The 16,323-nt window shown below is 49.5% G+C and overlaps 1 protein-coding gene across 1 annotated transcript in view; it reads left to right on the forward strand.

Moving 5' to 3' along the window:
* TRANK1 (tetratricopeptide repeat and ankyrin repeat containing 1) overlaps nucleotides 1-16,323 on the forward strand; it is a 100,529-nt gene that overhangs the window by 21,380 nt on the left and 62,826 nt on the right. The window contains exons 3-8 of the mRNA XM_045436633.1: nucleotides 1,746-1,872; nucleotides 4,408-4,558; nucleotides 7,655-7,773; nucleotides 10,975-11,058; nucleotides 11,305-11,443; nucleotides 14,143-14,277. Coding sequence (XP_045292589.1) covers nucleotides 1,746-1,872; nucleotides 4,408-4,558; nucleotides 7,655-7,773; nucleotides 10,975-11,058; nucleotides 11,305-11,443; nucleotides 14,143-14,277 — 755 coding nt within the window. The remainder of the gene's footprint in view (nucleotides 1-1,745; nucleotides 1,873-4,407; nucleotides 4,559-7,654; nucleotides 7,774-10,974; nucleotides 11,059-11,304; nucleotides 11,444-14,142; nucleotides 14,278-16,323) is intronic.

The raw sequence follows: 16,323 nt of genomic DNA on the forward strand, positions 1-16,323 counted from the left end.
TCCCAGACCATACTTGGGGGACCGCTGCAGTAGAAGAGGCCGAGATTGGCATTTGTGGGGTGCCTGCGGCCTAAATTTGTACTGGGAAATGCCCCGGGGTGAAATTACTGAATCCCGGCTCCCACCTCCTGCCTTCTGTCACCTTGGTGTCTACCCAGTAGCTGGATGTGGGTTGAGTGTCATTGATTTGGGCCTGTAATTCCGCCCCTCCCGGCTCAGATCAGAACGGTGTCAGAGCTGGGCCTCGAGCACAAAGCATTTGACTTTCTTAAACAGGCAGTCGGGTGTAGCGGTTATGGCTGTAGACTGACCCCACACTGTGGGGCCGCTAACGGGACCCCTGCCCGGACCCTCCCCTATTATCTCTCATAACCTTCCTGCCACTGTTCCCCCCTGCCGCTGCCGGCTGACATAGGGATTTAGGTGCGTTTGGTTTGCTGAGCAAGTGCTCTCAGGAGAAGGGGACCGAGGGAAGGAGGATGGGGCAGGGGCAGGGGCTCCGAGCAGGGATGGTGCGGCCTCTGGAGGCAGCTTCAGCCTGATCCCCTGGGGAGCTCTGGCGCATGAGCTGGACTGCAGAGCCCGTCCCACTTTGGGGCCAGGGAGCTGACCTTCTGGTTCCCATGCCAGCCAACCCTCGGTTGTAGGCTGTCTGGCCCCGGGGAGTTGTCCTCAGGAGTGGGGCTTGGGCTGCCAAAACAACATGCCATTGACCGGGCGGAGTCAACAACAGGAACGTACTCCTCACGGTTCTGAGGCTGGTAAGTCTGAGATCAAGGTGCTGGCCAGCTCAGTTCCCGGTGAAAGCCCTCTTCCCCAAATAGCATCACATGGGGGGCCAGGGCTTCGACATATGGACGGAGAGGCACAATTTAGTCCGCAGCAGGGGCACAACTTCCCGGGGAGAGGGCAGCTCCCGTTAAGACGAGGGCGAATCTGGAGAACAGGGCCATGGGAGCCCCTAGTGGCAGCCAGTGCTCACTGCAGCTGTGGATGGCTGCACGGCCCAGGTTATCTGGGCGGGACACCTGCAGTCAGCCCCTGCTGATCGATCACCCATTGACCCCCCACTGCCTCTTCTGTGCACCTCTGGGGCCTCATCCCTTCAACTTAAGGGGACAGAAGCCGGAAACAAAGCACTGACGATGGGGCAGTTGTAGAGGTGATGTTTACTTTGCTTTTTATTTGTGCTTATCTGCATCACCTAACTTTAAAAAAAAATTTTTTTAACACTTACTTATTTTTGAGAGCCAGAGAGAGAGACAGAGCATGATCAGGGGAGGGGCAGAGAGAGAGGGAGACACAGAATCCAAAGCAGGCTCCGAGCTGTCGGCACAGAGCCTGATGTGGGGCTCAAACCCATGACTTGTGAGAGTATAACCTGAGCTGAAGTCGGACACTTAACTGACTGAGCCACCCCAGCACCCCAGGACCAGTCACCATTTTCACAGAAGCTTCACCAACGGTCTGTAAAAAATGAAAAGATCCGTGGAGATCAGTCAGAGGTAGAACCAAGGTGTTGAGAACATCTGTCATGAAAAGGAGCAGAGGATTTGGGAGTGGTTGCACTTTGCCAATGCCCCGGGATTTCTGGGGGCTGGAGGGTCAGATGTGATCGGTGTAATTGGGACCTTAGCTGGTGATGGTGGCAGGCAGCCCCAGAAATGTGACCTCGAAGGTGGTTTTCTGCATTTGCAGAAAGATGGCTCGGGCTCTACTGACCTCCGGTTGATTCTTTCTGACAGGGTTCCCCCCAGGGAGCTGGCCGTCCTGCTGTGCAACAAATCCAGTGCATTTTACAGCCTCGGGAAATGGAATGAGGCCTTTGTGGCGGCCAAGGAATGTCTCCAGTGGGATCCAACCTACGTGAAGGTACGGGGACAGCTGGGGGGCCCTGCCTCCTTCCTCCCTTCTTTTCAAAATGGAAATATGAGGAGTGCATCTCATTCAGTCCTTTGCACTTCACACAGGTGCCCGTAGGGCGTGTGAGCCTGTCTGGAGAAGGCGGGGAACACTGAGGGCCAGGTGTGGCAATGCCCTTGCAGGTGGAGCTCGTTGTGCTCTGATGTAGTTTCACCACTACTCGTAGTCTGAGGTGTACTTTGATGTTTCCGAGTTTCATTTGAGCTAAGCTGTGTTGCAGGTGCAAGCTGAGTGGACCCACATGGCACCGATTACTTCTTCGAAATCAGCTCCCTTGGAGGGATGGGGGTGGGGGGAGGTTCGAATGGCCAGCAATCCACCCCCACCCCCACCCCCCCACCGGGGGTTAACAAAGATCTGTAAATGAGTATTTAAATGAGTATTTGATTGTTTTCCCGCAGCTAAAATGCTGTCAGTCTTCGAGTTCTTCCTGCCTCAGGGTGAACAAAAGGCCTGGGAGACACCAGCCCAGCTGTTGAGTAACTCTCGGTCAAGTTGGGGAGAGGACAAAAAGCAAAATCGGAGACCATAAAGGAGTGGCCATTCTGGAGCCATCTGAGGCACAGACAATTAAGTGTCACGTGAGTGATACGGACCATTTATGGCGAGGCTCCAAGGTCAGAAACGCATAGGCCTTTCTCCCCACTGCTCTGCTGTGCGGCAGACTGGTTTCAGCATGGGAGGAAATGCGTTTCCTTCCTTAAGCCTTCCTTTCCCCGACTGTATAGGGAGTGGCTGCTTAGGTCTCAGAGTCGATTCAAGGATTAAGGAGACCTTGGTTCGAGTCGTTGGCACTCAGGACATAGGAGTTTGTATCGTCTTCTCAGTGATCTGCATTTTGTGTACGGAACAGTGGGAAGGGGCGAGGGGTTTTGACCTGCATGTTCTCCATCCTCGAGGGAGGGATTTGCCTATTTTACCTTCAGCCTTTCCTTAACAAAATTTTTTTTAAAACATCTGTTCATTTTTGAGACTGAGAGAGACGGAGTGGGAGCGGGGGAGGGGCAGAGAGAGGCAGACACAGAATCCGAAGCAGGCTCCAGGCTCTGAGCTGTCAGCAGAGCCCGATGCGGGCCTCGAACTCATGAAGCGCCAGATTATGACCTGAGCTGAAATCGGATGCTTAACCGACTGAGCCACTCAGACGCCCCTATACACTTTTAACAGAGTGGTAAAGCGTGGAGGCGGGACAGACAAAGGAGAGGGGTTTAGACTTCGGGGGCTGCGGACTGTGGGAACGCACATGCACACACGTGGGGGAAACTCATGAGAGGGGAGATAAGGGCGATCTTAGTAATGTTTAGCAGCGCTGGGCCGGCTCAGTGCCAATGTCCGTCTTCTTCATGGCCATAAAAATTCCCTGGGAGAGAAAATTTATGGCAGTCCTCATTTCGTAGACTTTCTGCTTTTACTCAGATCAGGGGAGCTCCAGGAAGGTTTCCTTCCACATCTTTCGAATCTCAAATGCCTTGGGCTCACGATAATCCTTAGGCCCAAGTGCCATATTTTGGGGTGGCATATTCTGAACCCCTTTCCTCTCCCCACCAAAATAAAAGATGAAAGAAACTAAAATCTGAGGAAGGGAAGGAAGCGGGGAATTCTGTATCCAGCTTACTGGGTTGGGCGAAAAAAACCCAGACATTATCCCAACCCTTTTTTTTCTCCTTGTCATCTAATGACGTTTCAAATGAAGGTGAAAACAAATCAATAGTCAGAGATTTGGCGTTCAGTGGAATTTTTAAGTGCTTGCTTTTTGTGTGAACCCAGTTGGTGGACACCTTTCATTATCTTAGAATGTTGTCATGATAGATCCTGGTGTGGATTCCTTTAGAGAATCAAAGAGGGGGAAGGCACTGCCATTTTGTTCCTACTCAAGGCACATCATTTTATAAAGGCAAAAGTCCGCCATTTTCCTCCAACAATCATTGTAATTTTCCTCTCCACAGAAATAAAAAATTTTTGCCTCCGGCATACAATGCCTATAACGTGGAGCTCGATATACCTCAACGCTTGTCATGACAACTTTTTTTCCAGCTGTGTACCCGTGGAAGCCGTGTTGACTTTGATTGAAAGGAGCAGGGAACAAGTTCTGTGTTTACATGACAATCTCATTCTTTTCTGGAACACTGTCGTCGGAGGATTTTTTTTCATTCTCTTCTTGCCAGGGCTGTGATTTGTTGCGTGAATAACTAAGCCACACATGTACTTGGAAGCGGGCCCGCTTCCTTCGCTCTGTCCTATGTTAGATGCAGTAGAAGTCATGCATTTGGAAACGATTGTTTTCTTGGCAGTTAAAAAATGACAGGAAAACTGTGGCACAGAACGTAACGTGGAAATCCTGTAGCCAGTGCTTGTTAGAAATCTGTGTTGACACAGAAGTGAAACTTCTCCAGCTCATTTCCCCATGTCATCAATCTTGCCTTTCCTTTTAGCAGCTGGTTAGAGGGATGGGTGAGTTATGGGTTTGCTTTTCTTCTGTCCCAGGGATACTACCGGGCTGGTTACTCCTTGCTGAGGTTGCTTCAGCCTTACGAAGCTGCTCGAATGTTTTTCGAGGGTCTGCGACTTCTCCAGGGCAGCCCGGACCAGATCCAGATTGCTGATTTCCTCGTGGGAGTCTTTACCACTATGGGCAGTAAGTTGTAACCGCGGGAAATCTGCCTTTCTTCCTTCCTTCCCCTTCCTTCCTTCCTTCCTTCCTTCCTTCCTTCCTTCCTCCCTCCCTCCTCCTTCCTTCCTCCCTCCCTTCCTCCTTCTTTCCTTCCTTCCTTCCTTCCTTCCTCCCTCCCTCCCTTCCTCCCTTCCTTCCTTCCTTCTTTCCTTCCTTTCTTCCTCCCTTTTCCCTTCCTCCCTCCCTCCCTCCCTCCCTACTTTCTTTCTTTCTTTCTTTCTTTCTTTCTTTCTTTCTTTCTTTCTTTCCATGTCCTTGTTATTTTATTTGAATGGCTCCTGGAGAGATAATTCCAGGGGGTTTCTTTGTGGCTGATATATGCAGTTTGAATGAAACTGATTTTCACGTTAGAAAGCATTTTGGAAGTTGGGGTGGCTCAGGTTCTTGTAAAAACACCGAAATCGTTTTGCAGAAATCACTTAGAGCTCCGCCACTCTTGTTTCAGACTTCAGTTTTCTGTGTTGCTACTGAGAGATCTTTCCCTATTCATACTACTCGTTTTACGTGAGTTGTGCTCTTTCCTATGATTTTTGCATGGATTTATCCCATACGTGGAGGCAATATTTTTGTTCTCTGTCTGAATAGCCTGGAAGGGCTGATGGAGGGTCCCGCGGAAGCTGCCGCGGTGCCCGGCGTCTCGGCCGCTATGGTCAGTGACGCACGGGGGCTTTCTGCGTCACTGTCTTGAGTTATTACTCTAATGACCTGGCCCGTGAGCCGGCTTTGTCAGTGGCCTGGATTAGACAAAGACAGAAAGCCGTAACACAATGTAATGTACTCCCTGCCAGTGACCAAGGAACTCTTTCTGTGTTTATCTTGGCGCAGTCTAAAAGTTCTGCCAATGACCAGCCCATTGTTTTCAAATATTGTGTTTGATCACATTTAAGATTGTACCCATTTAAGATGTGCCACTGAAACAAATGCTTTGCCACTAAGAGACAAACTCAATCGTCACACACGTCCCGATTCTAGAGATGTTAGGATGTGAAACATGGCACATGTTAGAACTGTGGGCAAATGGTCTTTGGCTTTCAGAGGCGGGGAAATAAATTCAACTGTGACAGAGCCACCTGTTCCCACTGGGAGTGTGGGAAAGCAACTTGTGTGGTCTGTGGCCAGCATGCCACAGATTTTGGCAAGTTTGGCACAGATGGGGGGTGAGAGCCGCATCAGGCAGTGAGTGGGGGGTGGTTGGAGGTAGACACAGCCACGTCCCCCCAGCAGAGAAATGGAAGATGCCCAGAGGAGTGCTGATGGTCACAGCTTTCCAGGCACCCTTTCACTGCCGTGACGGAGCCTGTGTCCCGTTCCTCTGAACCTGATGGCTTGGCCATTCCCCTTCGATCCCTCGTGTCTTTTCTGCATCTTTGTAAAGTCACCGTTCGTTCTTGGCGACTGCTCCCCTAAGAAATCTGGACAGTTTCCATTCTGCTCCCATCCTGAGAGCGGCACGTCGTAGGACTCCGTAGGGCAACTCATTCCAGACTTTTATACCAAACGACTCCTGTTGGGAGGGTGAATGGATGCCCACGGCCCGATTTTTAAATTTGAAAAATATGCTTATGGAAATTTTGTATCCTTTGTGCAACATCTATTTATTTTGACAGTTACCTATCTGTGGAAATTGATAATCCTGGAAGAGGTGCCATGCTATTCTGGCACCCGCCTCGTCCCCTTGGATGATCTCACCCATGGGTTTGAGAAATGTGGCTTTTGGAGGATCATGAGATGCATTGGGCCACTAGGTTAGAAGAATGTGTGTTGAATAAGAGAGTTTGTGGATCTGGGTTCCCATCTCTGTTTTTGTCGTTAACTGGTTGCGTGATATGCCATGAAGCCTGGCCTCGTTTGTCTCCGTTTCTCATTGGTTGGGTGAGGATAATATTTGTCACATCTTTCTTTCTTTCTTCTTCTTTTTTGTTATAATTTCTTTATTTTTTTAATTTACATCCAAGTTAGTTAGCATCTAGTGCAACAATGATTTCGGGAGTATATTCCTTAATGCCCCTGACACATTGAGCCCATTCCCCCTCCCACCACCCCTCCAGCAACCCTCTGTTTGTTCTCCATATTGAAGAGTCGCTTATGTTTTGTCCCCCTCCCTGTTATATTAGTTTTGCTTCCCTTCCCTTATGTTCATCTGTTTTGTATCTTAACATGCCTCATATGATGTCACATCTTTCTTTTTTTTTTTTATTAAAAAAATTTTTTTTTCAACGTTTATTTATTTTTGGGACAGAGAGAGACAGAGCATGAACGGGGGAGGGGCAGAGAGAGAGGGAGACACAGAATCGGAAACAGGCTCCAGGCTCTGAGCCATCAGCCCAGAGCCCGACGCGGGGCTCAAACTCACGGACCGCGAGATCGTGACCTGGCTGAAGTCGGACGCTTAACCGACTGCGCCACCCAGGCGCCCTGATGTCACATCTTTCTTAAGGGAAGTGAGTTGTTTTTTTTTTAACTTTTTTGAGCTTCTATTTCTTCCTCTCTAAGTGGAGATAATAGGCAGTGCCTTGTCGGTATGTTTGAGGGATTAAATATTAGCACATATCACTGGGCTTCACATATAGAAGAGCTAAGTGAGTATTAGCTCACATTATACCGCTTAACCCTTGGGGCATTGAGTTTATAGGTGAATTTAAAATGATTGCTGCCTCAGTCAATTATATAGGACTTTTACTTTGAAAGTGCCTCTCTTTCTTTTTTCTTTTTTAAAAAGTTTATTTATTTTGAGAGAGAGAGAGAGAGGGAGAGAGAGTGTGTGTGTGTGTGTATGTGTGAGCAGGGGAGGGGCAGAGAGAGAGGGGGAGAGAGAATCCCAGGTAGGCTCTTCACTGTCAGAGTGGGGCTCTAACCCACAAACCATGAGATCATGACTTGAGCCTAAGTCAAGAGTCGGAGGCTCAACTGACCGAGCCACCCTGGTGCCCGAGAATGCCTCTCGTTCTGATATCTTTAATTTACCATGTGTTTATGTGTGCTCCTAAATGGAGGACCTTTTCCCAAATGTTCTAGACTCTGCCTGGGTTAAAATTTCTAAACTATGGAACTTTCTTTCAGGCGACCCCATTGTTTTGCAAAGTTTCTTGCCCTGTTTCGATCATATTTTTACTACTGGATTCTCAACAGAAGTGTGGCAATCTGTAATAGAAAAGTTGGCAAAGAAAGGATTATGGCACGTAAGTAAAAGGAGATGACTCTCTTGTGGGAAAAGCACATTCTTGATCAAACAGATTCTTTTCTGCTGGCACTGGGGAGGGGGATTGTAATTTAGTATTTGTTTGTCTTGATGCCAAAATAACTTTTTAACTGACACATCATTAAAAATGGAAAGTCACTGAGGTATATTAATTAGCCAGTTTTTTTTTTAAGATAGGAAACGTATTCAGAACACCTATAATAATATTAGCTAACGTGTATCACCCTCTCTCCTTGCCCTATGTCTCCATGGTCATCCCAGGAGTGTAAAGTCCAGATGCCAATGGTAATATGGAATGAGGAAAATAAATTTTGGAATGTTCATCTTCATATAATCTTTTTTTAATGTTTACTTATTCATTTTGAGAGAGAGAGAGAGGGAGAGCACGCGAGCAGGGGAAGGGCAGCAAAGGAGGGAGAGAGAGAATCGCACACAGACTGCACGCTATGACTCCCTCCCGATGTGGGGCTCGAACTCACAAACCGTGAGCTCATGACCTGGGCCAGAATCAAGAATCAGACACTTAAGCAACCGAGCCACCCAGGCGCCCTCATGCAATCTCTTCTATATTGCATTTGCTAGTGTGGGCTCAGGAGACCTGCCTGTGCTGCCCCCTGCGCGTCTGTGTAGGCTTAAGGGACCGCTGCCCGCAGGTAGCAGTGAGGTTGCGGGAGCCGGCCCGAGGCGGGGAATCCGTGGAAGGGATTCCCGGTGCCCAGTGCACCCACAGCCCGGGCTTTGGTGTGACACAGATGCCTCCTTGAATCATCATCTTCCACTTTCTGTTTTGGACCAATTATTTCCCCTCTGGGCCTCGTTTCCGCATTTGTAAGTTTCAGGCTATAAACTTACTCCCTCGGGGCTTTGGTGAAGTTTAGAAATACCGGAGCAAGAACGCCTAATAATAATATTAGCTAATGCTTGTCAGGGGCTTACGATGTGCCAGGCACTGAGCTAATGGAGCTTCATGGTAGCTGGCTGTGCTACGTGCCCGGTGCATAGTTGTCATTGATGGTGGCCTCTCCGTGCTCGTGAAAAGAGCCGGCCGAGGATGGGAGTTAGGTCAGGAAGGGCCTGCTGGGCTTTCTAAAGCCTGGCAGTCCGGAAAAGTCACTAAAAGCCAGGGCAAGCCGTAAGGACTCTAGAGCCAGGCAGGGCGAATGACTTTAGAAGGCAGAATTCTTCAATTTTTAGAAAGCTCATGGATTCCACCGGAAATCTAATGAAATCTATGGGGTTCTCTTTTTTTTTTTAAATTTTTTTTTTTTTCAACGTTTATTTATTTTTGGGACAGAGAGAGACAGAGCATGAACGGGGAAGGGGCAGAGAGAGAGGGAGACACAGAATCGGAAACAGGCTCCAGGCTCTGAGCCATCAGCCCAGAGCCTGATGCGGGGCTCGAACTCATGGACCGCGAGATCGTGACCTGGCTGAAGTCGGACGCTTAGCCGACTGCGCCACCCAGGCGCCCCTGGGGTTCTCTTTTTATACACACACAGTTATGGCTATAGTTTCAGGGGGTTCATGGGACATCCCCTAAAATCCAGCCACGAGTTCCCTGAAACTCAGTCCCATATTCCAAGGTCTTGAGAAAGCAGGTAGGTAGGGAAGGGAAGGCCCAAGAAGGCAGCCCAAGGGGCAGGTGCACTTGGTCCAATACTCCAGCAGTGGGGCCCAGGTCATTTTCACATATTGGAAACAGAGACCAAAAAAAAAAAAAAAAAAAAAAAAAAAAAGCAGCCGGGTCAGCAATCAGGATTGTTAGAACCCTGAGTGTGTCATCTGAGATTGGGGCCTGTGTGTTCAGGGTGAGCAGTAAAGAGAGGGCAGCAGGCTGGAGGAATCTGCAAACAAGACGTGGCCATAGGCTTAGTCGCTGTGGTCCCCATGTCCACTGGGCATACACGAGGGAGACTGATGCGGAGCCTGGGCCCCAGTCACGGCCATACCAGAACCTGGAGCCCTCAGACCTGTTGGCAGACCGGGATGATCTCAGGAGGGACCTCTCTGTGTGACCTAGGACAAATTGCTTAACCTTTCTGAGGGATTCAGTTTCTTCATCGACTCTAGTTTGGGTCAGTGGTTCAACAACTGGCTCTCTGCGAGAAAAAGGCCTGATTTGTAGTGTTTGTCAATTTTTGTAGCATCAGTACTCCAGCCATGGCCAACCTGAAGCCACGAACAGGGCTACCGGGTGTGGAATTGAGGAGAGATGTGCAGCCGGCTGTCGCTCGCTGATAGGGACCTTTCCAGCACACTCTGCTCGCCGGGGTCTAATGGACCCCAAACACTTGGGGCTTATGAAACACCCGTGTGCTACAGAATTAATTGGGATGAGGTGCTTGTAAAGGATGGGATTCCTCTGCTTGCTCGGCTTTAAGAATTTTGCAGAGAATCACTTTTTTACCCACTCTGCCCTCGGCAATGCTGCTTAACGTCAGCTGCTCCCGTCTGCAGCAGGCTTCGAGGAAATGTGGAGAGAGCTTAGCTGTCAGCAGGAGCAGGACATCGGCCGGACGGAAGGACTTCGATTATCATGGCTCAGGCTGTAAAGCTTGGCACGTAACTTAAAAAGAGTGACGGGGTTGGGGCGCCTGGGTGGCTCAGCTGGTTAAGCATCTGACTTCAGCTCAGGGCATGATCTCACAGTTTGTCGGTTCGAGCCTCGCATCAGGCTGTCTGCTGTCATCACAGAGCGCGCTTCATATCCTCCGTCCCCATCTCTCTCTGCCCCTCCCCCGGCTTGTGCTCGCTCTGTCTCTCTCTCAAAAACAAATAAACAGGGGCGCCTGGGTGGCGCAGTCGGTTAAGCATCCGACTTCAGCCAGGTCACGATCTCGCGGTCCGTGAGTTCGAGCCCCGCGTCGGGCTCTGTGCTGACGGCTCAAAGCCTGGAGCCTGTTTCCGATTCTGTGTCTCCCTCTCTCTCTGACCCTCCCCCGTTCATGCTCTGTCTCTCTCTGTCCCAAAAATAAATAAACGTTGAAAAAAAAAAAAATTAAAAAAAAAAAAATAAATAAACATTTAAAAAAAAGAGAGAGAGAGAGAGAGAGATAGGGCTGGAGGGTATTTTGTTTTGGTTTTTGCTTGTTTGTTTTCACCCCGAAGGTAACGTTTGTTCCAATACCCTACGTGGAGAGCATTATTATTCCAGGTTTTTCTCTTTCTCCCTTCTCACCAGTCGTTCCTACTTCTGTCAGCGAGAAAGGACCGGCTACCCCGAAATATCCATGTCCCAGAGTTATCACTGAAGAGTCTCTTTGAGGTGAGGTGGCTTCTTGAAACATACGGTTTTAAGTCAGGCCACTTGGGGCTTATATTTGGGACCTCTGCTTGTATAAGGGGACTTCAGCTGCCTCACTGCATATTGGTTGTTTATAATGATCTCAGGCGTGGGCCACAGCGAATCTAGATTTTGCTGATCCCAAATTTTATGAGCGAAGGGGTTTGACGTTTAATATTGATGTAGTGACTTCCATGATTCTTCCTTTGTGTTTTTCTTCCCCCCCAGAAATATGTCTTCATTGGGCTTTACGAGAATATGGAACAAGTGCCCAAGCTAGTGCAGTGGCTCGTCTCCATTGGTGCGAGTATTGAGACGATAGGACCATACCCTCTTCATGCCCTCATGCGGCTCTGTATCCAAGCAAGTGAGTGTTCTTCTGGTTCACCCCACCCAAGCCGCCCTCCCGGCTCTGAGCTCCGAGCTCTGCTGAATTTAGCCGCTTGAATTTAGCCACCAGAATTTAGCCAGAATTTAGCCACTCGAAGGTGGAATGTTCAAACCATTTGAATATTCAAATGGTTTGATTATTCAGATGAATAAAGGCAGCTGGGAGATAGCATTGTTTGGTTTTGGTTTTGGTTTTAAAACGTTTTATTTTTTTATTTTACAGAGAGAGAGGGTGCGAGCGGGGGGAGAGGGGCAGAGGGAGAGACAGAGAGAGGGAGAGAGAGAATCCCAAGCAAGCTCCAGCCTGTGAGTACAGAGTCCGATGCGGGGCCCGAACTCACGAGCCGTGAGATCATGACCTGAGCCGAAGTCAAACGCTCAACTGACTGAGCCACCCGGGCTCCCCAAACAGCCTTGTTTTTATTTCGCCCGGGACCTAGTAGCTACAGGGGCCCAAGCTGAAAGGATTCTGTGTTCCTAGACAGATCCTGGCAGCACAGGGGCACTGAGACCCGAGGAGGGACCTTGGGACAGACAGCCTTTGCTGGGCGGAGCTCCCCGAGCCGCGGAAGGCACGTGTGGTCCCTTGTTCGGGTTCATTTTCTCTCCAGCTGGAGAGTCGACTGCTTCAACACTCTTCAACACTGGCTGTTGTTGATAGTGCCTGCTGTGGTTCTTTTAAAGGACTCCGATTTTCATAGAATTCTTTTTTTTTTTTTTAAGTCTCCACCACTTGGCTATAGGAGTTCAGTTTGAAAATATTTAAATTTTATTATTCACACACACACGCACCCACGCACGCACACACAAGATAAAAGCTTGTTTTTCTTTTCCAAGCATGTACGGCACCAGAGTTAGACATTTACCCGTACTGTTTTAGAGCCAGAAGAGGCAAGAGAATTGTCCAGACAGTCTTCCTCTTCTAGGCTGGAGTGAGGGGGGTGGGCAGGGCCTTCAAGACCTGGGCCCCCACTTTCCTTTAACCAGATTTCCATTTCATGGACTGTGGAGTCCATGAAATGTTTTATTCTTACGCAGGGACTGTGGGTCAAACATTTAAATTTTTTTTTTTTCAACGTTTTATTTATTTTTGGGACAGAGAGAGACAGAGCATGAACGGGGGAGGGGCAGAGAGAGAGGGAGATACAGAATCGGAAGCAGGCTCCAGGCTCTGAGCCATCAGCCCAGAGCCCGACGCGGGGCTCGAACTCACGGACCGCGAGATCGTGACCTGGCTGAAGTCGGACGCTTAACCGACTGCGCCACCCAGGCGCCCTAAACATTTAAAAGTAAAGTCTGACTAAAAGCAATTTGGTCCAATCCTCCCAGTTTTTTTAATTTTTCTTTTTGATTTTTGAAGGGCAGAGTGGGAGAGAGAGAGAATCTTGAGCAGGTTCCACGCTCCGTGTGGAGTCCAGTTCTGGGCTCGATCCCACGACCGTGGGATCACGACCTGAGCTGAAATCAAACGTCAGACGCTCGACTGATGGAGCCAACCGGGCGCCCCCAATCCTCCCAGTTTTAAACTAGGAATCTGGAACCCAGAGAAGTGTGCCTCTGGTTGTGAAAGTCATGATTCCCCGCTGTGTCTGCTCTTTACGTTAGCTCCCATGGGTACAGGCACGTGTCAATACGATCAAGTGTTCAAGGTTATCCCTGATTTGTTTCTCAGAGGAAAACTCTGATGTGGTGACAAACCGTGTTCAAAGAGTTGGCAGAAGTGTGTGGCTTTCCTTGATCCCAGGAGCTCCAAGGAAGGAACTTAGGAAAATAACTTTTAACTCTATGTCCTATCGGGGCTCCTGGGTGGCTCAGTCAGTTGAGCGTCCGACTCTTGACTTCAGCTCAGGTTATGATCTCACAGTCATGGGATCAAGCCCCGCACCGGGCGCCCAGCTGAGCGCGGAGCCTGCTTGAGATTCTCTCCTTCTCTTTCTGCCCCTCCCCTGCTTGCATGTGCGCTCACGCACATGCACTCTCTCTCGAAATAAATAAACATTAAAAAATATTACCAGTCTTGATTAACAGTCTTATTAACAGTATTGAATAGGGTAACCTTTTCGGATACTGACCTGCTTTCTGACACGGGCACTGTTGCCCTGCCTGGAGCCTCTTTACGACTAGTGCCCCCATCCCCACCTGCTGTTCCACAGCTGCCTCCTTGGCCAGAGAGCTGCTCTTGGCCAATCAGCCCCCCATTCTCTGGAGGTGCTCCCCCCCCCCCACCACACCCCCTCCCTAGAGGTGCTCTGGAGCTCTTGACTGACTGACACAAAGGTTAGCCCCTGCCTCCTCGTGGGTCAACACCGTGGTGCAGCTCACACTGCAGAGCTCCCTGTGGGGTCAGGCTGAGGCCGACTCGGGGGAGACCACATCTCTGCTCGCCTCCTTCGCCTGCCCCGCCCTGCGTCCCTCACGCTCTTTCTCCTGAGCTCCCCGTCAACAACTCACACGTACAAGAACCCTGGTCTCGGGCTCTGCTGCTCGGAAATCTGGCTGAAGTTAGAACTCATCCTTTTAGTTTACAAACTCTGTGTCTCCCCTTCTCGTGGTGAGTGGCACACATGTGTCGGAGTCCCCATTTGGCTCCCTCAGGACGGTACGTGTTGATGTGCTTTCAGATTGATTTTCTGTGTGTGCAAAATAACATCAGGAACTCCTTTTAATTCCCTTCAGAGGAAAACCATCTTTTCAGGTGGTTGATGGACCACAAGCCCGAGTGGAGAGGCCGCATCAACCAGAAGGACAAGGATGGTTGCACTGTTCTCCACGTCGTTGCCGCGGCTCACTACCCAGGATACCTCATCAAATGTAAGTGGCGACACCAGGCTGCAGGGGGTGCTGTGGGCTGGATGACCTCAGGCATTAGAGAGCCTGACCACACGTTTTTACCCTTGTCCTCCTGGGACGGGCTCAAGAGGGCTAAACCTTATGTCGACCTAAGCATGACTGGGAGGGCAGGCTATATGCAGGAGAGATGCGGGTCAAGGGAAGGAAGATTGGCTGGGGTCCCCATGCTCTTTGGGCTTCGATAGCTTCTGTGGGGTTGAATGTCTCCGGGATATGGGCTTCTGGCTGCCCTGCTCCTTCCCTCATCACACAGTTACTATAAGCGCTTTATTTTATGCCAAATCTACGCTAACGAGCCAGGCCACAGAAGTGGTCCTGCTTTCTGGCCACTTAGAATCGAACGCGGGGATTGCATCCTCCATACCTGCCAAGGCCGGACAGGCCACGAGGAAGAGTGAGGCTGGTGCATGCAAGGATGAAGTTGGTTCTTTTTTTTTTTTAATGTACTTTTTTAATGTTTATTTATTTTTGAGACAGAGAGAGACAGAGCACGAGTGAGGGAGGGCGGGGTAGAGAGAGACGCACACACAGAATCCGAAACAGGCTCCAGGCTCTGAGCTGTCAGCACAGAGCCCAATGCGGGGCTCGAACCCATGAACAGTGAGATCATGACCTGAGCCGAAGTCGGACGCTCAACCAACTGAGCCACCCAGGTGCCCCCTGGAAAGATGGATTTTTAAAAAATAAGACAACTCAAGATTATAAAATGTCTGCTCAAAATTAGACATGCCTGTGGACTAGACGCAGCCTGGAGGGCTCTGGTTGGGGACGTCCCGGGCACTTGTAGTCTTTTTTCCTCAACGTGTCCCAGGGAAGCCCAGCGAGGATTGTTTCTCTAATGTCATCCCCACGGAACTGCGTCCCAGGAACCCACATCTGGGGAAACGGAGAAAGGGTGTGCTACAGATACTGTTTGGAGCTTTATCGAAATATAATTCAGATGCCATATAATTCACCTGTTTCAGGGGTCCGATTCCCTGTTTTTAGCACATTCACAGTGTTATGCAACCATCACCACGATCAGTTATAAAACATTCTCATCGTCTCCAAAAGAAACCGCGGATCCATCAGCAGTCATTTCCCATTTCTCCCTACCTCTCCAGCCCTGAGCAACCACTAACCTGCTTTCTGTGCCCGTGGACTTCCCCCTTCTGGACATCTCATACAAACGGAATCATACAGTCTCGTGACTGGCTTCTGTCACTGAGCATGCTCTCGACGTTCACCTTGTAGCATGTATCAGGACTTCATTCCTTATTATTGCCAAGTAATATCCCATTGTGTAGGTAAACCACATCTTATTTGCCCATTCATCAGTGGATGGGCCCGTGTCTTGTCTCCACCCTTCGGCTATTAAGAATAATGCTGCTATGAACTTTTGTGTATGTGTTTTTGTGTTGGAATATATTTCCATTTTTCTTCGGTAGATACCTAGCAGTGCTATTGCCAGATCATACGGTAACCATGTTGAATCCCTTCAGGAACTGCCAGACTGTTTTCCAAAGTGGCTACACCATTTTATACTTCCCACCAGTAACGCACAAAAGTTCTAATTTTTCTAAATCCTTGCCGGCACTGGTTATCGTCTTTTTTGGTGTCCTGTGTATTTTACTACCTTCTTCTCTTGTCCAGATACAGTCCTACGCTTCCCCAGCCTCCCTTTCTCTTCTCTTTGTCTCTCTGCAGAAGGGGATCCCTCCCCTCTGTTCCTCTGCCGCCCATTGTATCTCTCCCAGTTTGCAGTCACGCACCTATGGCCCACCAGTCTGTCCTGGTAGGTCCCTGGAGGCATCTCTGTCACTTTGCTGCCCGGGGTCTTGCAGTTCAAAGTCCTTTGGACTCAACACTGCTGTGTTCGAGAGACGAGGGAACTTCGGATCCCCCTACTTCTCCGCCATGTAGGATCGCTGCCTATTTTAGTACCTTCTTAAAGGCAATGGTATCCTGGCAAATGTGTGACAAGTGGGTTCTTCAGAAGGGAAAGCCCTGAATTGTGGTGTTTGCCAA

The sequence above is a fragment of the Leopardus geoffroyi genome, chromosome C2 (genome assembly GCF_018350155.1).
Source record: "Leopardus geoffroyi isolate Oge1 chromosome C2, O.geoffroyi_Oge1_pat1.0, whole genome shotgun sequence".
NCBI lineage: Eukaryota > Metazoa > Chordata > Mammalia > Carnivora > Felidae > Leopardus > Leopardus geoffroyi.